Source organism: Emydura macquarii, unplaced genomic scaffold (genome assembly GCF_026122565.2).
Source record: "Emydura macquarii macquarii isolate MOO-44397 ecotype Brisbane River unplaced genomic scaffold, CSIRO-AGI_Emac_v2 contig_2897, whole genome shotgun sequence".
Taxonomy (NCBI): Eukaryota; Metazoa; Chordata; order Testudines; family Chelidae; genus Emydura; species Emydura macquarii.
In genome coordinates, this window is record NW_027133034.1 from 56,101,486 (window position 1) to 56,128,041 (window position 26,556).

The window sequence follows — 26,556 nt, forward strand, 5'->3', positions numbered from 1 at the left end:
AAGTATTTCTTCACATAGCACACAGTCAACCTGTGGAACAGCTTAACAGAGTATGTTGTGATGGCCAAGACTATAACAGGGTTCAAAAAAGAACTAGATAAGTTCATGGTCCATCAATGGCTATTAGCCAGGATAGGCAGGGATTGCTGTTTGCCAGAGGCTGGGAATGACCAACGGGATGGATCACTTGATGATTACCTGTTCTGTTCATTCCCTCTGAAGCACCTTGCATTGGCCACTGTCGGAAGACAGGATACTGGGCTAGATGGACCACTGGTCTGACCCAGTATGGCCGTTCTTATGTTCTTATGATGAATATGGATTTCTAAAAATATTCCTGAATTAGTTTATAATGAACAGAAATGAAAGTTAAACTTAAAAATTCTTAAATACTGCAGGTATAATACTAACATGAATGGGACAATAGTAACTTTAATTGACCATGTTGTAGTAGACATCACCAACCTTCACAATTTTGTTTACTTTGGCTGAAGGAGTGGGAGGTGGTGGAGTCTCTGGGCTGGGTTCAAGATCTTCATCAGGTGCAAGATCTGGGTTAAGTGAGAATATACTCTCCAAGTCAATCTGTTAACAAGGGGGGGAGGGGGAAAAGGCACAGGCTTGTGAGTCTGCTCAAGCAAATTCACCCTTATTTCTTTTACATTTATACACAGACAAGCAGACACCTGTAGTGATTTTAACCCATGGTTGGTTTTGCTTTTTAAATCTGCGTATCTTCAGCTGAAGAAACTTTTTAAAATAATTTTGGTCCTCCGGTTGCCTGAAAATATTAATTTATATGAATATAACAATTTATATGAATTTATAACAACCATTAGGAAGTCATATTTGTGAAGCTGGAGTAGCATTTCTGACTTGTGACTTCTGACAGCTATAGGAGTTTGATGTAAAATATCCAATTACATAAAAAAGAAGGAGAAATCTAGTTTGGTTGGAAGTATGTAAATTACAGTCTCTCTAGATAAGAAACTGAGCGGGAAACTATTACTTTCTTGCACAAGAAAGCAAGGTGAAAACTGAAAAAAATCTGTAAAATAAATAAGAAAGCATCTGTTTGGTCCTACTATATTGCAAAAAGAAGTTTTTCTATTCTTGGCTCTGCCATTGGCCTACTAGATGTCCTTAGGAAAATCACGTCCCTCTGTCTCAGTTTCCCTTGTCTGTAAAAAAGGGATAATGAGACTGACCTCCTGCGTAAAGAACATTGAGATCTACAATGAAAAGTGCTACATAAGAGCTTGGTATTATTATAGAAACGTATACTCAGGAAGTATATTACAGCACCACAGAAACTGATGTCTTTTGTTCTATGATGCACACTAAATATTTGGAACCATGAAATCACAATTTAATTTAAAAAACAAATATATTTTCCACTAGTTTTACTTTGTGAACGAATTCAGGTTCAAGATAAAATATATGCAGTTTTAAAAGAGCATTCCAATGGTCTTTATTCTAGAAAAGTAAAGAAAATAGAAGTTCTAAAATATTTTGTGTACCTCTTTGCCTTTAGTGTCTCCATTTTCGATCCATTCAACTGTAACACTTTCATTATCTTCATTGAGAGATGTTACCATAGCTTGATGTATTCGACCTAGAAGGGAGACATAAGCACTCATTTATTAGCAGTTAAGTATTTTCCCTGAAATTATTTTAGTCCCAGTCTGCACCCCAGAAGTTTTGGATCTGATCCTGCAACTTCTATTTAAAAAAAAAAAAAAAAAAGTTATGTAAGAAGAGGAAGTAGTTCCAATCTCCTCCAAACTCCACTAAACACAATGAATTTAGACCATTTATTTTAGTTCTATTATGGTAGTGCCTAGAGATCTCATAAGTAGGCATTATACAGATTTTTATATACAAATAGACATAATCCCTGCCTCCAAAGGCTTACAATGTAAACGGACAGGACACAGAGCCCAAGGTTGAGCCCACAAAACTAGCTCCTAGCAAAACATTAGTATGCACAGAATCACAGGCGTTAAAAAATAAAAAATGTGACTGCTAATTAAACAGGATAGAATAGGAGACATGCGATCTGGCAAACGTTCTTGGCTTCAACCAGTTTCATTAGCAATTCTAGTTTGGTGATCCTTCCAGTGGAAGGACATTACCTGGGTGTACTATATATAGTCAAGGTAAACATATGTTTCCAAGAGTTTTTTTGCCATCTTCTATTGAGTTCTTGAAATAGGCTCAGAGCCCCCGACCAGCTTTTCTGATACCTTCAGTTGACAGGGTCTGGATGAGCTAGTCATCCAACTAACATGAAATCCTCTTCATTACTAGCTCCACCACCACATCTGAAATACCCAAGTGCAAGCAACATGAACTGGTTGTTGTTGGAGAAGCGGAGGTATTGTGGCTATGACTTTGCAAACAGCATGTCCAAGAAGTCTTCATGAAGTATAATGAGACAGGAAACATTTTATATGGAGACAAGGGCTGAAGAATTTTCACTGTGAATATTTAGTGTACTACAAATTGGTCAGCTGACCTCGTAAGAACATACACTCAGCTTGACGGAATTTATCTGTCTGTAATCCAATACTTTTTACATGTTGCATCTGATGGATTCCAAAATTTCAGGGATGGTGTAGACATCAGTAGCCAGACCTACTGATTTTGGGGGGAAATGCAAGAGGAAAAATGGGGGACACATGGAGGCCCTGCCATCTGTTTAGTACAGCCACAACTTCAAGCACCTCTGCAATGGTCTACAGATCTAACTGGGCAAGAGCACCCATAACACCTTCCAGCATGACAATATCCCATCTCATCTCCACACATTCTCCCAACAGAATTTAACATGTTCAAATCCTGAATAACTTATCTCCCAGAGAAACAACAATGGCGGGGGTGGAGAAGTGGGGGTTGTGCACACAGAGCCCCTGCATGTGGAGGAGAATAGGGAACACACAGAACCCCTGGCAGAGGGAAGACTGGGGGACCCTGGTATCGGTGTGAAGGTAGGGAGAATAGGGAGCATGTGGCAGGGGAAGAAGAGAATAAGGAGCACAGAGAGGCCCTACCATAGGGAGAGAAAGGAATGGCAGACACACACAACCTTTGGTGAGAGATACTGGGGGATCCTGCTATGGGGGAAGGGGAGGAGGAGGAAGTACACTGAGCCCCTGCCCTGGAGGGAAAGAGTGAAATAGAGGATGGACATAGAGTCCATGCCATACAGGGGACAATAGGAGAGAGGTAGGAATGGGGTTGCACAGAACCACTGGCATGAAAGGGAGATGGTGGATTCTCATATGGGAGGAGGGAGAATAGGAGGTACACAGAAGCCCTGGCAGAAGAAATTGTAGGAAGTCCCTGAAATAGAAAGGGAAGGGGACACACAGGGTGTTTATGGGGGGAACATGGAGCCCGCAGTGAATGCAATGGCTAGGAATCCACTTCTTCCAGACACTACCTCCTGCCCCCATCCTATTTCTGAGAGAAGCCAATGGAAGGTGTTATAAATGGTAGGGTGGACCAAGCCAAGCCATATAACACATATCCTCCAAGGGAGACTAAAGACACACAGATTTCAGTACACAGGATCCTCCGTGTTAGGTCTTCTACACAGGCAATTTTTTTTTCATAAATAATGCCATAAACTCCCTTGTACCCACACACACAAGTTCTTTTTTTCGCATCCTCTCCTGCTTTAATTAATCTTTCTGGAAGCAACATAACTTTGTTCCAGAATGAGTTATACCAGTATAAGGTTTGTGTAGATGTATCCCTATTTCAAATTAACTACACCACTTAGGCAGTCGTCTTAATGCCATCCCATAATGTACTGATTCACACATGGATTGGCCTGTCTGTTTACCTGTGTGCCCTCCACTGCTCAAGGGGTCATCTTGACTGGCTGTCACCTCCCTGTTTAAATGCTGGCACAGACGCAGGCAGGGCCCCCACATGGGGGGAGGGGAAGGGTACACTTCACCAAGGTCCGGAGGCCCTGGCCCAGGCTGCAAACCCTATTACCCCCATTACAGGAGGGGACCCGTTAAAAGTTTGTACTGGGCCCGAAAATATTATGCTTGGGCCCTGGACACAGGGGCACTTGTTCATTTCAGTTTGTGACAAATACACATACCCAGAGTCCATCATAGAAGCCAGGCCCTGTGCTTCCATGTGGTCCGATCCAGAGATCTGGGACTTCATTGCCTCTGGAGACAAGGGCACATCCAGTCCCATTTTTATAGGAGTCATCAGAACTTGATGATCTATGAGCAGCTATGGAGCAAGAGCAGAAAAAGGGCCACTCCCAGGACATGATCCAGTGCAACACCCAACCTAAGGAGCTCCAGCAGAATTATAAAAATACAAGAGACAAAAAACAAGCGCTCGGTAACATGCCCAGCACACATGCATATTATGAGGAGCTGCACTGACTTCGTGAGGAAGGCCACTACCAAACCCTGCTGTGCTGTGGACAGTTTGGAAGGCACCCAGCTGACCATGGACCCTGGCGAAGAGGTGATTCCCCCCAGACAGCTACTCTCTTCAGCACACCTAACTCCAAGCCAGACACATAGGCAGAGAGAGCACTGGAGATGATCTTCAAGATCCAGGGAGCGACTCAGCCTGACTGTACTGCAGATGGGATCTCAACCATAAGCATTATGTGCTGCATTACAATAAACTGTCCAAATACTGACTGCATAGGGGGATTTAAACAGCTTTGTTCCTTTTACTGCATGGGAGGTGCTCAGTTGGGAGGATAAGAGCAGACACATGCCTCCTTCCACCTGCTCTCTGCTCCACCCCATCCCAAATGGCATCAGCTCCAGAAGGATTTCTTTCCCCATATATCAAATCCAACAACTATAGACTAAGTCTGACATCCCTCGCTGCCGCCCCCTCCCCATGCTCCTTGATGCTCCCTCTTCCACCTAGCCAATCACAGGTCACCCTACCCTCACACTCTGCTCAAAACAGTCACACTACATGGGCTAAAAAACACCAGATGCACTGTATGGTAGGCATGTTTATTGTAGCAGCAGATACAGAAAGAATAAAGATTACAGAAAAAGTCATTTGGATCAGCTGATCAGTTTCCTGAGCTTTTAGCTACCTTTACATTTACAACATGCACTAGAATATGAGGAAAATTGGCCATATGGGGCTACAGAAATACTCTCAATGCACTGAGAGAGTGTAACGCATTAGTGGCTACACAAAATTATGGAAGCCCATGGTCATTTTCAGTCATATCCTCAGCATTGTTAACTCTTTTTCAGCAAAATGGGTTCAGGAGAAGTCTATTTATTTTGTAATGCACTTTGTGCTGATCTGTAGGTGTTATACAACAGAATTCAAGACAAAAAGACGGTGCTTTATTTTGGCAAACACATTGCAAGGCAATGAGTCCTTCTTGGGACTGCTCATATAGGTGGTGTTTCCTTTCCACTCCTGCACCAGCTGAAAAGCATCATCCTCATGAACAACAGTGCTACATATCTTCCTGGTTTGCCCACTGCCTTTTTTAACAAAATCCTTCTCCATCTCTTGGGAACACCCCTCAGGGTGACATCCTATATTGTAAGGACAGCCTGCAGAAGTAACATGCAGTTAATAACCTGCCCTTTGGGAATTCCCCACACCTCCAGCTCCATCCGCCCACATTAGCACAGGGGACTTGTGTAAGGGGGAAATAAAGTGAAGATGGTAAGACATTCCAAGTGCACCCCAGAATGGGAAGAGCAAAGGAGAAAGGAATTCTGACACTGAGGGGGGAGTGACACTATCACTGTTGGCAGAGAGACTAGTATTGGACAGTTATTACTTGTATTGTTTCTCTGTTCTGCTACCATCTGATACACTGCAGCTTCCACAGAGAGCAGCATTATCAGTTGCTCAACACCCAGCAAACCTGAGAGGGAAAAGAAAGAGGACAAGGGAAGACTTTTTGCTGATCTCATCACAGAGACCAAATAAGACTGAGGCAAAGGTTTCATGTTCCCTATAAAAATGAAAGAAGGACAGAGAGCAATCAAAGGAATGCATGGACAGAGACAAGGACATCCAGGAAAAGATACTGGACATGTGGCAGAAATGGACCAACTTCCTGGAGAACATGGTTACACTTTGCTCACGTACAGCACCCCAACCTAGCTACGTCATGCAGTCTGCCAAGAACGTAATACTCAGATACCCCCACCCCCTTCACTTCCCCAACTACAAGGACAGGCATTTCCCATGCCACTCCGTCCCTGCCAGACAAGAATAGCTACAAGCCTATACGTGTTTACACATTGTGTTTCCCCTGCCCCAAAGGATGTGTGCACTAAGCACTTTAGGCATGTCTGCCCCATTTCCACTGGTTTCAACTTTGCATTGTGTTATCTAACATTTTATTGTTAAATCAATTTTAAAAACTCATGGGTGGTGGTGGGGCTGGTTTGTCGTTTGGTTTTAGAAAAAAAAAAAAAAAAACACACCAACTCACGACTTTGCTGAATAATTTCATTGAGGTACAAGTCACCGTAATAACGTCCATCCCTAGTAAAACAATCAATCAATTTCCTTGGTTGCTCTGGTCTCAAAGCATGAGCACAATGCTTCCCTGACTCTGCTGATACAATGCTGTTCCCATGAACAGTTGGAGAAATGTGCAAATGCACCATGTCTGGCTGTTCAGAAAGCTCTGGAAGTCTCTCCACCTTTGCCTCCCAGCTCTCAGTAAGGCGCTCTCACTCTCACAGGTGTTGTGCAAAATACAGCAAGCAGTTATAACAGGAGACAGATTTCTCAGAAGCACTCAGCTTAGTTGTGAGACACCTCCACCTTCCCATCAGTCTACCAAATGCACATTTCATTGTCATTCTGCAGCTACATAGTGAATTGTTAAATGGCTACTTTCTTCTATCCATGCGTCCACTGAAAGGCTTCATAAGCCAAGGGAGCAGAGGATAAGCAGGGTCTCCCAGGCGGACTGAAGAAATCATAACACTATTAATTGTCCATTGTGGTTCTGAGAGCAGTTCAATTTTTCATTGCCTAAAACTAGTGTGAGTTTCAAAAGATCCTGGACCTTTCCAGACCACCCCATGTTAATATCTGTGAACCTACCATGGTGATCAACTAGTTCTTGCACCACCGTGGAGACATACCTTTTTCTGTTGATGAACTCTGAAACCTGGTTGGGGTGGGGGGGTGAAGGGTGCATGTGAAGTTGCAAGGGGGAGGAGGGGAGAAGCTGCAAAATAATAGGCACGTGGGACCCATCAATGATCTGGATACAATACAGGAAACCCAGCTGTGCAAATCCCTCAATTGCCTATGCACTGTACAGTTTTATGCTGCAGGGAAACCTTCTTAATAGTAGCACAAACCTTCATGACAGCAGCCCTGACAGTTGACCTGCCATCACTGAACTGGTTAGCTAGTGATTGACAGCAACTGGAGATGGCAAGCTTCCAGCTGGCAATGGCCACACGCTTCACCATACTGAGGGGAACTCTCATGTTGGGGCTCCAACACCATGGCATGTGCTCTGCACAGATTTCTAAAAAAAAGCGGCCTTCTGTACCCTGCAGTTCTGAATCTGCTGCTTGTCATCCCAGCTCTGCAGCACTATCTTTTCCTACCACTGTTGGTTGGCCAAACCCAGAAGCAGCACTCCAAGTAAAGCCACTCCATGAAAACATGACACAGACGCTAAATGCTCAATTTCATCCTATTCCTCCAGTGGTGTTCACATGGCATCCAGAAGGCTAAACTCCTAACTGTCTCCCAACTCATGCAGCCAGACTGCCAATATATCTGGAGCATCCTGTTTGTATTAATGGTTGTCATGGCACTCAGCAGTACTTCCTCCATGTTGCCTGACAGAAGTTTTAAAATGGTAGTGGATTGCTAAAACTGGATAAATTGTGGGATATCAGGAAAGGAATCACAAGAGTTTATTACCTTGATCCCAAGCCCCAGAACTCCAGAAAGTCCAGGTGGGTACCACAGTACACCAGGAGAAAAATCTCAGAATACAGAGTCTGCTTGTGGAGTGTTGCATCATTGGATATCTGCTGAGAATGCTGTACAGTTATTTTGAAAAAGTGTGGAGTTGTGTGGATGCAATGATTCACAAGGTAAGTAGCTTATGTGGGCACTTAGCAATGTGGATGCCTTATTTTTACAGAGTTATAATGGAAAAGCATACACCACACTTTCAACATGCAGACAAGGAGGCCCTGGCTGGTTACTGACTAGCATGCAGTTTGTGAGATGAAATTCTTTTGCACATTGCTGTGGAGAGCAGTGATGCTGAAACCTTGTGTATACACAAAGCTTACAGCAATGTAACTAAAGGCTTGTCTAATTGGCAGAGTTATATCGATATAAATTAAACGTACAGTGCTATATTACGTCACTATAAACTCCCCATGTGAACCTATCTATTCCAGTATAAAAAAGCTTTTTGTGGTTTGGAAGCAACATAAGTTAAGATCAGAAAAATGCTCTCATATTAATATGAGTGTCCATGCAGGGAATTATTCCAGAATAACTACTCCTGAATAGCTTCATGCTTTGACAAGTCCTTTACTGGGCAAATCCCTGTGTAGACACACTTAAATAGTTTAAAACTGGCTTAACTGATTTGAGTTTGCCAATTACATAGATTTAATTTACACTCATGAAAGCTTTGGATGTCCACAAGGTCACAAGCTGCTCTCTCAAAAGGAGGAAATATGAACTGGAAAAAAAAAATGCAGTGCTGCAGCAGTTTTGGAGAAGCCATTTGATGTCAATGGAAGAATTAAAAAACAGAACTGTTTCCATTGTGGTGGATTTAGCAGATTTAACCTATGAGCATTATTAATTTGTAGTGCTTAGGAGCCCTAGTCATGGACCAGAACCCACCTGTGTTAGGTGCTGTACGAACACAGAACAAAAGACACGAAAGACAAGAGACAACATGTGGACAGACAGAGCAGGGAATACGAGGAAACAATCAGACAATGTTAGTCAGTATGATAGGAAGTGCTCTCAGCACACCATTGGTCTAACAGTTGTCAAGCTTATTGCAAGGCACCATGGCAAAGGTGAATTCTGAAGGTGGATTTGGAGGAGGACAATGAGTTAGCTTTGCAGATGTTTACAGGAAGCTCTTCTGAAACAGGAGTAGCAGCATGGGAAAAAAGCACAGAGGGGTTTGTTTTAAAATTTAACAAGTGGTATGAGGCTGGCAGGGCAGGTGCCAGCTCACATCAAGGTCCCCATGTCTCAACTCGACTCTGGTAGATACACAGCTGGAATCTGTCTGGCTCATCTGTGGGTTAAGGTTGATAAATAGGTATTAGAATCATAAGAAAACATTTAGTGTTTAGATCTATTTAATGCTTGTGAGTTGCTGCCTGCATTAACTTTACTTGTGAATTAATATCTGTTTTCCATACTGTAATGTAATATTTGAGCAGGTGTAGTGTGAGCCTCCTTGACTGTACAAATCGCCATACAGGAGAGGAACATTACTTAGTGTGAAAAGGTGCCCAACTATAGAAATTACTTTGCCCTTCCCGAAAGGCAGACTTACTCATCCATGTGTCTATATTCGCTTGCTTTAATAACTTTGTAAATAACTCTAGTTTCCTTTTTCCTATTTAATAAATCTTCATATAATTAATTATAGGATTGGCTACACACATTGTCTTTGGTGTGAGACCTAGAGTGCAAGTGACCTGGGGTAAGTGACCAGTGCTTTGGGAATAGGCATAATCTGAATATAGCTGTGATTCTTGGTATAAAGGGCCATCTATCATGGAGATATACTCATCTGGATGGCAAGACAGACCATAATACCCAAGGGGACCATCAGTGACTCCACGTTAATGCTAATAAAGTACCTGATAAGTTTGCACTTGATGCAATTGGATGGAGAAATCTAAATTAAGAACATATGGCCAATTTAGGGTTTGAGCCCTGATTTTTAACAATCCGCTTGAGGCTGGTATTCACACTATTGCATCACCACTGGGAACTTCACAGTGGACAATGGAGGCTAGCATCATGGGCTAAACAGAGGCAGGAGTCAACATAGTGAAAGAGAGAATAGGTCGGGTGGGGATAGGCCATGACGGACTCTAACAGTGAAGACAAGCCACTTACATTTGATGTGATAGAGAAGGGAGAGCCATTGAGAAATTAAAAGAGACCTGTGACATGGTATAGATGTAGACATGCAAAATTGTAGAACTGTGGAGTCTGCAATGGCTGACATCTACCGATTGACATGAGGGATTAACCCTGCAGTCTTTAATGAATGGAAGTACATCGCAGAAATCCACTATTTTAAACACACAACACTTATGACTTCATCCCATTGTATTAGTTTCTCATTGTATTTCAAACCTCCAAAAGCACTCTCCCAGGATGTTTTGGATTTTTCTTTTTAATCCTGGGAGTTTAGGATAAGGCTTTAGATTTTTTTCAATGTTTAGTGTTTGGATAGCAGATCGTCTTTCTTTCAGACAGATGTGGAAAATAGAGCAACTCCCAAAGTTTAAGAAAGGCTGGGAGGAAGGGAGAGAGAGAGGAAGAAAAAATTAACTAGCACGGTGGTTTTCATTTCTAGAAGTCCTTTCATCCTAAAGGCTCCCTAAGTAAGTACATATATACAGTTAATTAAATGCTGTCACACCTGAGGTAGAATACAGCAATTATTTAACATTACATAACAGTACACAATTCTTAGGATAAGTACACAGTGGAGTTGCCTCCACTGAATCACCATGGGGAAGCTGCAAACATGCAGTGCATTATCTACTTAAACTGAAATTTGGCCAAGACACCATGGCTCATACTTCTGGGCAGGGGATTATGTTGTTTTCATATGTTTGTATAGTGGCTACCAAGAATTACTACATAAGATTAAATACTCAGTATGAAAATGCCATGAGATCTTTAGTGACCAGATAGCCAATAATCAATCAATTCCTTCTAGCACAGTTTTCCCCTTAGATGTCTTCCATCCAAGACACTGACCAGCTTTAATCCCCCATTTAAAAAGTTAAGCAACTGTTTAATTCAACCACCTCTTTTCTCTGACCTTTCCCCAGCCCCTAAATATTGTGTATGTACATTCCTCTATCCCACCTTTTTTCTGACTGCTTTTCTCACCTTCCTGCTCCTTTAACTGTAATCTCTTCCATGTCCTTGCTACTGCATCTCTCTCCATTCCACTTTTTTATGGATGCTGGAACAAAAATCTGGATTTCTTTCCATTTCCCAACTCACCTGGAGTCACTCAATGTTGTTTCTTAAGTTGTTCAGATAGATATTGACATAAGGCATCCCTCTACTCACACTGGCCTCAATTCACCTCTGCATACATGGAGGTTACAATTTGCAACCTTTTGCAGCTGCTTCTGCAGATGCACCTAAAAGGAGATTCCGGGAGGCCAGGGCAGTGACACCACTATCACCGTCTGCCAGACTAGGTCAGCTCTGCTCTCCAACAAGGGTTATACGGGAACTATATTAGCAAAGACTGCAAGGAAGATGTGTTCCCAGGAACTCTGGCCATACCCCTCTCTGACCACAAATGTCCAATTAGTGGGCAGTGCCTGCTAGCTACAGACTTTCTCCCCCTTCTTTCCACCCCAGCATATCCAGCACCAAGGCACTGCCCGTTTGGACAGTGTACACCTAAGGCCACAGTCTGGGTTTCTCGAGTAGAATCCAAGTAAACTGTGACCACTGACCATGCTTCTTCAATGCTTGCACAAATGGCAAGGCCCCAAGCTTAAGCCTAAATCTGGATGTACCATCACTATGTTTTTTGATATGCGGAAGTATTACCAATTATACTGATATACAGTACGAGGGGGGGAAAATTCACTATAACCCAAGGTGTGAATTCAAGCTGGTAGAGTTATAACCCCCTTGCGCAGACACTCTTATTGCAGTATCAGTGTGCCTTTTTTGTTTGTTAGTTTGTTTGCATTACACCCCTTCCCACATGACATAAGCTAAACTAAAAAAAGCTACTGTTATACTGAGATAGGAATGTCAGGGTTAAACTGGTATGACTGTATCAGTTTAAATTCACATCTTGAGTTACACTAAAGTGTTTACTGGTGTAGACAAGGCCTAAAACTCATACACAGCCTTCCTTGCCAACCGTAAGCCTCTCACCATTGCAGTTGTAAGTTGACTGCCCCATGTAACAGGGACCTGATCACCCCCTCATGACCAGAGGTCACTCACCACTGCCCTGCTACCAATTTCTTCCCTCTTCAAGCCCCTTTAATAACTTATAGATATTTTCATCACCTATTCCCCCCCCTGGAGTCTTTAGGCAGGGAGTCCCCAGCCCTTCTTCTCAGAGGAAGATCCCAATTGAAAGCCTCTCTGGCTTTACATGGCTGGAGCTCAGCCCTCTGGCTTTCAGGTCCCCTTCTGTCAGTATGCATCTCTTGCAAGAATCTTCTGCTCACTATCACAGCTTCCTCCTTCTCAGGCCATGTCTATACTGACGGTGGCAAATTCGGCGCTGCCAGATCGATCTTTCTGGATTGACTGAGCAGTCAGTGTAGACCCACTCAATCAAACAGGAAGTCAACTGAGTAAAACCACCCCTCTCAAGTAGCGTAGCACTGCGTCGACAGGAACACGCAGCGCTGTGTAGACAGCACGCAGAAGGGAAGCTGAGCAGTCGACCTGAGTTACACAAGCCATTCTGCATAGTTTGCATCCCATCGACTGTCGCCGAATCGCCAGGTGAGTGTGGACCAGGGCTTAGCGTCTTCCCTGCAGGAGCCTTTTACACACACTACAAATTCTATGTAATTTCTTGAGCTTTCCCTTGTCACTGCAGCCCCTGCTGCTCTTTATAGGGCAATCATCTTGATCTCCCCCAGGTGTAGTTCATTCTGTAATCAGGATTGGCTATTCCTAACCCTTAAAGCAGTGGTCCCTAAACGGTGAACCCCCGGGACCAGTCCTCACCAGAGGGCAGGCAGGCGAGCGGGCAGGGAGTGCCACCCAGCTCCACTTTGGCCCCAATCATGGCCCCCAGCTCCCAGCCCCTGGGGGGGTATGGACCGGGTAAGGGAGGCCAGCAGAAAAAAAGTTTGGGAACCATTGCCTTAAGGGGTGATATCACAGAGAACTCGCTACAGTAACAGGCAATCACACCTATGTTCCTATAAATAATTTCCCAGGATTATCTGCAGGAGCAGGATTATTTATATGAGCAAAACAGATAAAACAGCACAAGCCTAATCTATTTTACTTGCTCTGGCAAGCACCTCTAGGGAAGTGTTGTGTGAGACAATAGGTACAGTTCTCCAATAGATTTTCATACACAGTTAATGACCTGTAACAATTTGAACTCTTGCAAAAGATTTGTCTTTCAAAACTGGTTTCACTAGTTATCTGTTTTCTTGGTAAAGTGACTAATATCTGTTTTCGTCCATACAGGTGTTATCTCTGCTTGCTCTACAAAGAATGTTTTGGGGGTTGATTTGCATGACTCAATCAGCAATTCTTTACACATCACTAAGACTTTTCAACAGTGTTTTAAAATTGGAAAAGAAAACATATTGAGATTAAATAGTACCCCTGAGACTATAGAAAACAATGTTTACTCCATTTGTCAGTTTAGAGTTAGGAGACAACTCATAAATGAAAAGCTTCTTAGTTAACTGACTTGTGAGACATTACAGAATTATCTTTGTTCACTGGCTGATATTTTAAAATTGCTATCTATTCCACCTGAAGAGACCAAAAGTAATATTCTATATAGAACTCTCTGTGTAACAGAGTGGCCTGTCCCTCTAAGGGCCAGTAGGTCTGAGTTCAATCAGCTCTGCTTGTGCTATAATTAACTGCTCACCCCAGCCTAAGGGGGCTGAACTAATTGGGGTCAGGTGACAGACTGAAACCCCTCAGCCTTATAAAAGGGGTGAGAAACCATTTGGCGGAAGAACCCCAGGGAACAATTTGGGCTCCTTTGGAAGGCCCTGAAGTACAGCTTACAAGGACTTCAGCAAAATAGCCTGGGAGTCTGCTCTATCCTGGAATGGGGAAGACTGAAATGCAACCCATAGGGACTGTGAGGGGACTCTAGAGAAGCAGCTTGGGAGTCAGGACTCTATCCCAGAGCAGAAACACAAACTGAGCCTGGAGGGTGGGTTGAAGAGGAGCCAAAGTGGGGCTAAAGAACCATTTGTTTGTTTGGACTTTTGTTATCCCCAGAAGGCAACTGAACTTAGAATGACCCAGGCAGAGGGCTGAGCCATGAGAATCTTTGGTAGAGACAAAATACACTGCTGAGGGGAAACTGAGGTAAGGAGTGCGCGCAGCGCCACACTTGGCCACAGCAAGGGATACCAGAGGAAAGGCATGCCTTATGACAACTCATCTTTAAAAAGAAACCATATTTTATAAGTCTTGAAGGAAAAGCAGTTCTCAAAACTCAAACAATGGGCCATCCAAGGAGGCATTAAACTCGTAGTCTGTCCACATTAGGTCATCCAAGAGCCAGAATAAGTTTAATCTTTGCCATAGTAAATGAAAGATCAAAGTAGCCTAGTCCTGGAAGATTGAATTTTCTCACAAACAGGAGCCAGCAGACTATAATAAAAGATCACAATACTTGTTCCAACTCTATGCCAATCTTGATCTGCCTTGTGGCAAGAATTTAAAAAAAAAAACCAAAAACAAAAAAACCTAGGATTTATTAAATAACTCTACCAAAACCAAAAAGTTGTCTAGCTTCTAAATATTCCCAGCTAAACTAGCAAGCATACAGTGTAACATTAAAATAGGTACTACTCAGTTTGTTGCTTAAAAGTTATCTGCTTTACAACAAAAAAGTTTATATTACTCAACTGGCAGAAAGTAGTTTCATATCTTTACAATCACCTCTTGCTCTCTACAAACACTATTCCATTATATTTTTCTAGTACACAGCTGAATACAGCAGCTGCGAGACTAAGAAATGCCAGTAACCAAATTAGGCTGGCATAAACCTTGTCTAGCATATAAAGTGAGATTCGATTTCAAATGCTGAAGCACAATAGTCAAATGAATCTGCAGAGTGGTTGAAAAGCATCAGTCCTTGATTCGTAGTATATTTTTTGGAGTCAGAGTATTTAAAATCTCAAATAAGGATTTTCATTAAACTGTATTATGATAGGGGAATGATAGAAAAAATAATTAGCAAACAATGAATAATTTTCTACAACATAGACGTCTCCAAAAGGAGAAAAAACCCCACAAAAAAGCAGCAGCTGTTCCTGATGCACTAGGATTTCAAAATCAGGGTTTCTTCAATTTCTATTTCCTATAATCACAGGATTTGGATTCACATTACAGCACAACAGCTTCCCAAAAAGTAATGCTGCTACAGATATCAGTTTCACTGAGAAATTATTTAGAATGCCTGTAACATGTGTATCAATAAACTAGTGTTGCACAGCCTAAGAGATACCTATGTTACTTCCCACAAGCTGGAATCCTCTGAATACACTACATCTCTCAGACCTACATACTGAACATTGCAAGGGGATTTAAAATGAGTAAAACAGTTAGCTTAACTTTTACCCACATTCTTCCATTCCACTGATGCCCTAGCTGTAAAAATGAAGAACGTCAGCCACAGTCCCTTCACTTCCCAGCCACAGTATAGAAAGTCTGAAGACAAGTGAGCAGGGAAGGCAAATACACACATTCAGATACATTTCTGAAAAACACTTCCACAATTGGTGCTTCCTGGAGACTAGATAACAATGCAGGAGAGGGTTTAGCAATAACAAGAAATTGCAAAAACCTACGGCTGAGTAAGTGTATGTACTGAACTGCACATAGCTTCCTTATCCACATCTGTACTGAATGTTTTTCACCCAAGAAATGCCTTGAATCTGCCCTAATTCTTGAGGAAATGACCCCTTATGTGACCAACACTTCTAAATCTTTCTAATGGATTTCAGTGTATTATGCAAGCTACCCATCAGCATTGAGCGAGCACTGATAGGAGGAAAAAATGTCAAGATGGTTGGTTAAGAATAATTACATTATGCTTAGGCATTTTCCTAACAGGAGAATCTTAAGTTACTTCTCACTGCCCCAGAAGGCCCAAAGCTTAAGTCAGGAAAAAGCAACAGCTCTTCCCCAAAAACAAAACAAAAAAGTTATAATAGTCGACAAGGGACATTGCATTTTTCCACACACAATCTGAAATCCTGACAAAGCATTCTAAAGACCTAGTAATACTTCTGAAACATCTCCACACCCCCAAGTAACAAATGCAAATCTACAGAACAAGTTAATTCCAATTCCACACAAAGGTTTTAGGTCTGATGATAGAAAACAAAACAACATTTTCCCTCCAATCCTCTCATTCCTCCCTACAAACCTTTTGCAGGAAAGGAGAGTACCTGAGCCAATCTACAAACATCATAGTGTGTGCGTGTGTGCGCAATTAATCGTGTGAGCTCAAAATCAGCTAACTGCTTGTAACAGTTCCAGGTTAAAGTGGCATGAAAATGGGAATTGCTGGAGGCAATTTTCATGAAAGAAAACCAAGGACTTTGGCGTAATATCTCTGACTTTACTTCTTAAAGAACATGGGACTTGTTACACTGGATCAGACCAGCGATCCAATTATTTCGGTAATCTGTGTTTGACAGTGGTCAGCACTAGATGTTTCATAGGCAGTTTCAAGAAACTCTAAAGTCAACATTTACCTATTCTATATATCTATAGAAGTACTACACAGGCCTCATCACTGGAGTATCCATGTGCTTCCCATTCCTTAATAGATGACAGAGTCTAATTGAGGAATAGCTTGTCAATAGGCAAGAGGTATCCTCACCTCATCAGTCAATGGTTAACTAACAAGATAACATGTTAAACATATCTGGTCAAGTTATAATCCTCTGAAAATTGCCATTTGCATTTTCACAGTAAAAGTGTAATTGTACATTAAAAAAATTCTCCTGAAAATACTCTGAAAATTATATATAAAAACCTATCTTACAAGAGAATACTGAGATTGTAAAATCAAACCCACCAAAGTTAGGATACCAGAATTTCAGTGGCTCATGCAACCATAATTCTGCCCCCATATGCACATTATGATATAGATTCTAATTAAAATGATACTGTTTTCTTCCACAATACCTCAGCCTCATTCAGTGCATAAGATAATGCTCAGAGAATTAATCAGCTTTACATAGAAGGCGAGATTGTTGCCTGTGAGACACCGCCTCATTCGCTAAAGTTTGAAAGTGTGTTGCTAATAAGGCAGGGAATTGCAGGAAGAGAAAGAATAGCCTAGTGCTTAAAGCACTTAGACAGCAAAAGAATAGAATTCTATCCTTGGCTCTGCCACAGATTTCTTATGTGATTCCAGGAAAATCACTTAAGACCAACATTTTTCACCAGTGGCGTCTACTGTGTTTCTATATTTTGGTGTCCAATCTGACATGCCTAGAGCCCAATCTTCTTCAAGTGCTCAGCAGTCACATTTTCAGTTTAAGTCACAAAGAGTTATAACTTCAGCAACTATGAAAAGTTAGACCTTAGGTGTCAAGTTGGGCACCCAATCACTGAAGCACTCAGACGCTCTTGGAAATTTTGGCCTTAAATATGGGCTTTGGTTCCCCATCTGTAAAATGATTTTGCCTCCCTACCTCACATGGGTGTTGTAAATATTAAGTAGTTAATGTCTGTGTGGTGCAGTGTTTGGCTGGTATGCAGCAAAGAAAGCATGAGGAGGAGAATAAAAAAAATATAAAATGGCTGTTTTAATCACTGAGCGCCATCTATGCTGTTCATTGAATTAGATAGGAGTCCTGTGGGGATAAAGGGCAGTCTCTAATTACATTATTACATACAATCATAATGCACATACACAAGGAGGAAAATACTAAGATTGCATAGGCAACCCTTGATTCTGACATTGGCTAACTTGCCCCATGGAGTTTATTCCACAGACAAGAAATGAGGCATCAAAACAGGCATCAAGCTCTGGAACGCCAGTATATCAAGACAGGTGCTGAACTACTTTAAGTACTAGTGCTGCTGGAGCACCAAGACAGGCACTGAAGCATCAACAAAAGTTACAGGTGCCAAAACGGAGACTGCGCACCACACACACTGGTACGAAGGCACCAGTAACACCCAAAAACAGTCACTGAAGTGCCAAGATGAGTGCCGAAGTATAAAACTCCCATAACTGCAGAGCTAAAGTTCAAGAGAAAGAATCAAGCTCAGCTCCATTTCTTGCACTCATACTACACTTTAGCTGAGGTAATGGATAGCCCAGACATGGGAGTACCAGTCTTACCAGGTTCAAGCTCACTACATAAGGGTTACTTGGAACTGTGTTCCATTTCTGCTATACATTTTTTGTCAGTTTCTCCTACACTTTTAAGTCTTCCCATATTTTAATCAACTGTTCTGCTGACACTTCATTTTCCAATTATGTCTGTGAAGTTTCCCAGTGCATACAGAATACAAGTTTGTCATAGTTTCCCCTTTTACTTTTGGTTGCACAACCCTGAACCCTTCGATGCAAATCTGATGTTTTAGTTTTCATTTTCTTTTCTTTGAAACCCTTAGAGATTTTCCTGTTTCAGATTCCTAGACTCCTCTGAGAACTTCTTCCTCCATTTACTCATTTTGAAACAGATCCAACTGCCATCAAGCCAGTGACTTCAAATGGCAGTGAGCCCTTTAAATTCAGCCAGTTCAGTACTGTTTTCAATCTGTTTAGTCTCCAGTTCAACAGGACATTGTTTCTCCAACTGAAGCACATATGTCTCATCACATTTGCTCCCACCCCAGTTAGAGTCAGAAAGAAATAGCTATTTAATAGGTCCTTTAACATTTTCTAACGTTAAGTCAGTGAGCTGTCCAAGCCCTACCATTTAGCTAACCCTGCCTCTCCTAAGGAACGACCAAACTCTCCAGATATGACCTATCCAATTCACCCTGCCTGAATGTCAAATGTACGTGGGAAAATATATATGTAATAAATGCATTGTGTTTTTCTTTCATTATACTAAAATTATTACCTGTTGGTGTCAAATCTCTCTTCAATCAAGGTCACAGCAATTTTTCCCAACCCAAGAAAATCCTAGAGTATTTCTGAAGGAAAAAAAGCCACTAGGGGGAAAAAAAAAAAAAAAAAAAAAAAAAAAACAAGAAATCCCTCAGAGATTTTATTATATGTGATTCATTATATTTATTCTTCAAATATAAGGAGGCACATGTGAAAATTTTACAGTTCTGCAAGCAAAAACATTAAATGAGTTCCTACTCAACCAAGGCTTTGTCTTCACTACCAAAAAAGGTGTGTTTTTACTGTAACGCATGTTAGCTATCCCACTGTAAAATCCAAATGGAGACAAGGCATTATAGTTTTACTATAAGGTGAACTAGGCTAGGTCATCCAAGGGCAGAGAGATAGTATTGACTTTATGTAACTACTTCACAGGAAAACTACAGTGCCTTGTCTTCACTAGGATTTTACAGTGGGTTAGCGAATGCACGAGTTATCCCATAGTAAAAAAAACAAAAAAACACCACACTTTTTTTGTCTAACTAGTTAAGCTTATTCTTTAGTATCTGCTCTTATGTACCGACACTTTTCCCAGCCTAGCTTTTTCTGCACCTAGCCAAACTTTAAAAGTTTACTCAATACTTCCTACCCAAGTACTAACTCTACTCAGCAGTCCAAAATATACCAGCGGCTCCAGACATGACCCAAGCCATTCCTCCTTTTGGCCTAGCCAACTCCCCTATTGTTTGGACTTAAAAGTCTGATCTCCCAGTGGCTTAATTCTGTGCTCTTAATTAAGGCCACCTCCTGCCAGTCTCAGTCACACACTAAATAAATACTGCCTCCACATCCTTCCACCCCCCCAAACTTGATTAATGACAGTCCACCTCTTGATCAGTTGCACCACCTCCAGCCTCCTCCCCTAATAAATCAATGTATACTACCACCCTGGCAGAAACTTAATTCTGGGCAGCCCCTTTTCAATAAATTAATGTATATTACCTCACGCAAAAGAAATTTATAAGGGATCCTGCTGTAACAACTTACAAAGCCCTCTGCTAGGATAGTGGCAACTGTAGCAGGGCTCTTACACAACAGAGCCCTTTGCTGGAGTAGCAAGTGGCAGAGGTTTCTCTCCTTTGGCATTGAACCCCAGCCCTCCCCAAAACAGGAGGCAGCAAACTGAGAAGGGAGGCCCCAGACAGCTTGAAGACCAGTAGCACTGGACCCTCACCCCGTCAGCCCAGCATCAAGGATAGGGCTCTACTTGTAAAATATCCTGCCATCCCAAGAAAGGGCTTATTGGGTGTGGGGAGAAAAAAGTGCCATCACCATCTCTCAAGAATTATAGCCCACTGCTGGGGTAGTTGCAGCAACATTCCCCTTCCCCATACATGCAAATATACCTCTGCTGGGATGGCAAAAGTCCCACATACAATCTTCTCCTAGGGTGGTTGGAACATCCTGCTCCAAGAGTTCACACCTCCATTAGAACCCCATAGTGCCCAGGGAGTAGAAAACATCCTCCCCTGGGCAACCTACTCCTAACAGTGGTGGCAGCTGGTTAGGCCCCCTCACTCCAACAGTAGCTGCAATCCCTTTTACCTGTAACATAGACTCTAAGGTCAGAAGGGATCAATATGATCATCTAGTCTGACCTCCTGCACAACGCAGACCACAAAACCTCACCCACCCACTCCTCTAATAGACCTATGACTAAGTCCTCAAATCATGGTTTAAAGACTTTAAGGTACTGAGAATCCACCAGCAAGTGAGCCATGCCCCATGCTACACAGGAAGACGAAAATCCCCCAAAGCCTTTGCCAATCTGCCCTGGGGGAAAATTCCTTCCCGACCCCAAATATGGCCATCAGTTAAACCCTGATCATGTGGGCAAGACTTACCAGACAGACACCCAAGAAAGAATTCTTTGTAATAACTCAGAACCCACCCTATCTAACATCCCTTCACAGGCCATTGGCACATCAACCACCAGTAGTCAAAGATCAGTCAATTGCCAAACTGTCCCATCATACCATCCCCTCCATAAATTTAGCAAGCTCAGTTCTGAAGACAGTTAGGTTTTTTGCTCCCACTGCTCCCCTGGAAGGCTATTCCAGAACTTCACTGATGGTTAGAAACCTGCATCTAATTTCAAGTCTAAACTTCCCGATGGCCAGTTTATATCCATTTGTTCTTGTGTCCATATTGGCACTGAACTTAAATAATTCCTCTCCCCTCCCTGGTATTTATCCCTCATGTATTTATAGAGAGCAATCATATCTCCCCTCAACCTTCTTTTGGTTAGGCTAAACAAGCCAAGCTCTTTGAGTCTCCTATCATAAATCAGGTTTTCCATTCTGCGGATCATCCTAGTAGCCCTTCTCTGCACCTGTACCAGTCTGAATTCATCTTTCTTAAACATGGGGACCAGAACTGCACACAGTATTCCAAATGAGGTCTGACCAATGCCTTGTATAATGGTACTAACACCTCCCTATCTCTACTGGAAATACCTCATCTGATGCATCCAAGGACCCCACAAGCTTTTTTCACGGCCACATCACATTGGTCACTCATAGTCAACCTGAGATCAACCAATACGCTCAGGTCCTTCTCGTCCTCTGTCACTTCCAACTGATGCGTCCCCATTTTACAGCAGAAATTCGTTATTAGTCCTTAAATGCATGACCTTGCACTTTCCACTATTAAATTTCATCTTATTTCTATTACTCCAGTTTACAAGGTCATCCAGATCTTCCTGTATCGTATCCTGATCCTTCTCTGTATTGACAATACCTCCCAACTTTGTGTCATCCACAAACTTTATTAGCACATTCCCACTTTTTGTGCCAAGGTCAGTAATAAAAAGGTTAAATAAGATTGGTCCTAAGACCGATCCCTGAGGAACTCCACTAGTAACCTCCCTCCAGCCTGACAGTTCACCTTTCAGCATGACCTGTTGTAGTCTTTCCTTTAACCGTTCTTTATCCACCTTTCAATTTTCATATTAATCCCCATCTTTTCCAATTTAACTAATAATTCCCCATGTGGAACCGTATCAAATGCCTTACTGAAATCTAGGTAAATTAGTAGTAGTAGCACTTGAGCTTGTCCCTCTGCAGTCTTACAAAAGGTATCACTACATCATTTACACTAGTTCTTATTAGTAATGTTAGCTTTTTGGGTGATTATTTTTAATTAATAGGAGATTAGATTTTGCAGAAGTTGATGGCCCTTCTCTGAGTAAGGTTCCTGCTCATCCTGAATTAATGGATTTTTCCAAACCCTTACCTAATCTGTTACAAAATTTTAGCCAACCCTACCATAGGCGCTGATCCTACAATATGTAGTACATGGGTGCAGACTGCTGCACTTACCCAGAATCACAATTAAGTCATTAGGGCTCCATAAAGATGTAGCAATCCACCTGCGTAGTGCATTTTGTTGACCAAGGCCCAAAAGCGCTAAAATCACATTTAACTCATGCTGATTTGGTTATACCAAGAGTCTAGGTATTCTAAAAATTTCAGTTGAACTGTCTTTATGTTCCATGATTGCACTTCCACAGATTTTCCATCATTTTGACACAACAGATTTGAACAGAAATCTGGATCTTCAATTTCCACTACTAGAATATAAAGAAACAAATTTTTGCATCAAAAAGTAATTTTTTAAAAATTAGTTTTAAATTAGCTGCCTTTTAATTTCACTGAATGTCCCCCTAGCTCTGGTGTTAGGAGACAGGGAGAACAGAAGCTCCAGATCTCCCTTCTCTATGACATTTATTGTTTTATATACTTTTATCATCTCCCTTTGAATTTCTCTCTTTTCCAAGATAAAAACTCCCAGTCTTATCATTCTGTCTTCATGAAGAGTTTTTCCATGCCCATCTCTGAACCCACTCCAATTCTGATATTTCTGTGTGAGATGAAGTGACCAGTATTGTACACAGTATTTCAGATGAGAGCAAACCATTGACTAATACAATGACATTATAATATTGTCCATATTATCCATCCCCTTATTTTTACATCCTAACATTTTGTTGTTTGACTGCAGCTGCACAATGAGCAGAGAGGTCTTTATTGAACTGTCCACACTGATGCTCAGATCCTTTTTCCAAGTTGACACGGTTCATTTAGAACTAGGCAGAGCGTAGGCTCAATTTTTTCTTCCAATATACATTCCAATGCAAAATACATGCCAATATTTTGCATCTATCAAAACAATATAATCTGTCATCATATTGCCCCATTTACTTTGCCTGGTTAGGTCCCTCTGTCTTCTCTGGACTTGACTAACTTAAACGGGTGTGTGTCAAGTCCCTCCAAAAACTTCTTCAATGGCTTTTGAAAGTATAGTGCCCCTCTCTAATGTTCTTGGTCATATAAAATGTTTTGATTAAGATCCTCTTGGTGCCCACTACAATTCCAACACAGTTATGATATTTGGATACAAAAGGTAGAGACACAATCAAGCATCTTTCTTTTCAACCAACTACCCGGAAGCTGATGGCAAACATATTTTTGTGGTTGTGTAAGAGTTTTGGAATATCAACAATATGCTTTAATATTGTGTTGGTCGTTACTTCTTTCTCAATAAGTTCTAAATACCCATATGTCCAAAAAAAATATCCTCCTATTTTATTTTTGTTGTTTGAGCAAATGGCAGAGACCTCCCTGACTCAGTTTTCTCAACTTTCCTGGATATTATCTTCAAGTTTTTTGGATTTTATTTTCAACAGCTTGGACACAACATTCTCTAGTTGAAAAGCAACTTGCTAAAGACGCAAAAACTAACAGTCATAATTTTTTTTAAGTACCTCAGAAGCAGAAAGCCTGCCAAAAGGGCACTGGGACCACAAGACAAAGGTCTTAATTTAGCACTCAAGGAAGATAAGACCATAGATGCTAAATTAATTCTTTGCATCAGTCTTCACTGCAGAAGATGTGGGAGAGATATCCATGAGAGCTATTTTTGTGGGGCAATCTGAAGTACTATCCCACACTGATGTGTCAATAGAAGAGGCAGTAAGGCTGCCCTCACCCCCTGAAGTACGCACCAGGGGGTTTGAAGTGTTGTGGCTGGATCCGCACTGATTCAGTAGGAAACCACTTTGCCACTGATAGGGCCCTGGGCTGGGACGAGTGGAGTTGGGTGGGACTGCGTTTCCCTCCCCCTTCCCTAACCACCCCAAGAGTGCTTGGCTTCCTCTGAACTTGCTGGCCAGAGGATACCGAGCTTTGCCAGCCCCACCTGACTGCAAGGCCGGGGGCTATAGACCACTTTGCCTACCCTACCCGAGGGCCAGGGGCAACAGACTGCTTATCCGCCCCTCCTACCAAGAAGCCGGGGGCTAGAGACTACTGTGCCTGCCCCACTTGAGTGCCAGAGCTACCAACTGCGCAGCTAGCCTGCCCCTAGAGACTCACAACCCACTAGCTTTTTTTCCCCTTAAAGCAAGACACTGTGGCCTTCCTCAGAGCCTGGGCTCGAGGAAGGGTCACAATGCCCCTGCTGGGACCCGTTGCCAGCCTACACGGACAATTGTCCAAATGCTGTCTCTAGATGGTGTTTTACCACAGCTTGGGCTCTGTGCCACTATATCAGTGGCTGGCAGGTGAAGCAGGGCCCGCCCATTACACCAGTTTCCAGCCCAGGGACCCTATAACCAGCAATCCAAGTCTGCCCAGTCCCTGCTTCCCTGGGGCCGCTTCCCACCAAACCTCTATCTTCTCTTGTGTGCTTCTGGGTTTACCACTGAAGCCTACTCAACTCCCCGTAGCTACTTCACCCCTTTCTAGTTTCTTGCCAGACTCCTTACTGCAAGTCAGAATTTCAGAGCTTACTTTCCACCTGGACTCACTCGTCTCTGAAGACCTCCATCACCCCACAAAATGACTTCAGCCTCCTTCTCCTGCAGCTCTTTTCGGCTTTCAGCCTCCAGACTTTACAATGCTGTTCCAGCCATTCCCCCAGCTTGGCTTCATTCAATAAAATCTGGCCTTGCCTCTCAGAGGTGACACCAGGTAACCTAATTAGCCACACAGGCCCTCATTAACCTTATCGGGGCTGGTGTGGGGAGCACATCCCATTATAGGGTGATCCAGTCAATATTGTACTGTAGTGAGGCAGTGTGGCCTCCGTCCGAGCCAGAGGGGGAGGAGCCACCCTCTCTACCCAAAGGGGTGGAACTGAATCAACCTCACCCCTCCCACTAGAAGTGGGTGGGTGGGACAGGAAGGACAAAAGGCAGGGCCTCTAGCTCAGTGGGTAGGGAGCTACCAAAGGAGAAGAATCTCTCCTCCAGTCCTGGGGCTCAAGCCTGACCGTTGTACTGCTGAGGTGTTGCCAGAGCTGCCTGGAGCCCAGAGGAGTTGCCAGAGCTGCCTGCTTCCTGCAACCTGGAGGAGCTGCCAGCCACCTGTGACGCAGAGGACCTGCTAGGGCTGCTGCTTGCAGTTTACCCTGGGGAGACTGATAGCAACACTGAGGCCCAGGTACTGTAAGGAAGGGGGGTTGGAAGGAGCCCAGGGGAACCAGACAGCCTACAGCTGGGTCAGTGAGTTTTGGCTGGAGCCCTGCTAACCCAGTGGTAGAGCGCTCTGCCACTGTTAGGGCCCTGGGCTAGGATGCAGTGGAGTCGGGAGGGCCCCCGTCCCCCTTGCTCTCCCCAACCCTGGGATGACAGCCTCATCCCGGCCTGTGAAGCCTCACTGGGTCATAATCTGTTTGTCTGGCCTAGCCCTACCTGAGGGTCAGGACTATCGAATAGCACCCCGCCCTGCCTGAGGGCCAGAAGCAATAGACTGCTCACATGCATGCCCTGACTGAGGGCTGGGGCAATAGACAGCCAATCAGCTGAGTAGCAAATTCCCCTTGCCAATAGACCTCGAGTGAGTGAGGCAGTGTGGCCTCCCTCCAGCCCAGAGGAGGTAGGTGGATCCCCAAGCACTGGGTCAGCACATGGGGCTCTCCACCCTTCAAACCCCCTGGTGCATACTTCAGGAGGTGAGGGCAGCCTTACTGCCTGCTGCTTGGGCCTACTTCAAGTGGGTCTGCAAGAGAGTGCTCCCTGCCTGCCCCTCACTTGGGCCCTCCGGACCTTTTCATGAGGCCCCTGCCCCACGAGTCCCCCAACCCCCCATTCCACACACCCTGAGCCGCGCTTCCGAACCGCACCACAGGCACACTTGTACACACTCGTGCTTCACACTCTCCATTTCCTCACCCTCATATTCTGCCCTGATACCAAGTGACGGGACCTTTTACCACCTGACGAGAGTGAGGAACCCCGGTGGGCCAGTCTGTATTCCACCTTGGTTCCACGACCCACCAGACATATTAGCTGGCGGCTCCTTCATGGAGCCATAAGCACAGGCGTGTACCTGGCACAGATCACCTCTCATCCAGATACCTATCCCTTTTGCGGTGTGAAGGAGACTCTGGTGCATGTATATCTCAAGTGCGCCAGGTTGCAGCCCCTATTCCATTTCCTCCAGAACCTCCTCCTGAGG

General features: G+C 43.2%; 1 protein-coding gene across 4 annotated transcripts in view; it reads right to left on the reverse strand.

Moving 5' to 3' along the window:
- The window catches only part of KIF2A (kinesin family member 2A), a 97,204-nt gene that overhangs the window by 58,574 nt on the left and 12,074 nt on the right, over positions 1-26,556 (reverse strand). For all 4 annotated transcript variants that reach the window (XM_067569248.1, XM_067569250.1, XM_067569249.1 and 1 more), the window contains exons 2-3: positions 1,521-1,615; positions 466-585 (exon numbers count right to left, since the gene is read on the reverse strand). In XM_067569248.1, the coding sequence (XP_067425349.1) occupies positions 466-585; positions 1,521-1,615 (215 nt within the window). The remainder of the gene's footprint in view (positions 1-465; positions 586-1,520; positions 1,616-26,556) is intronic.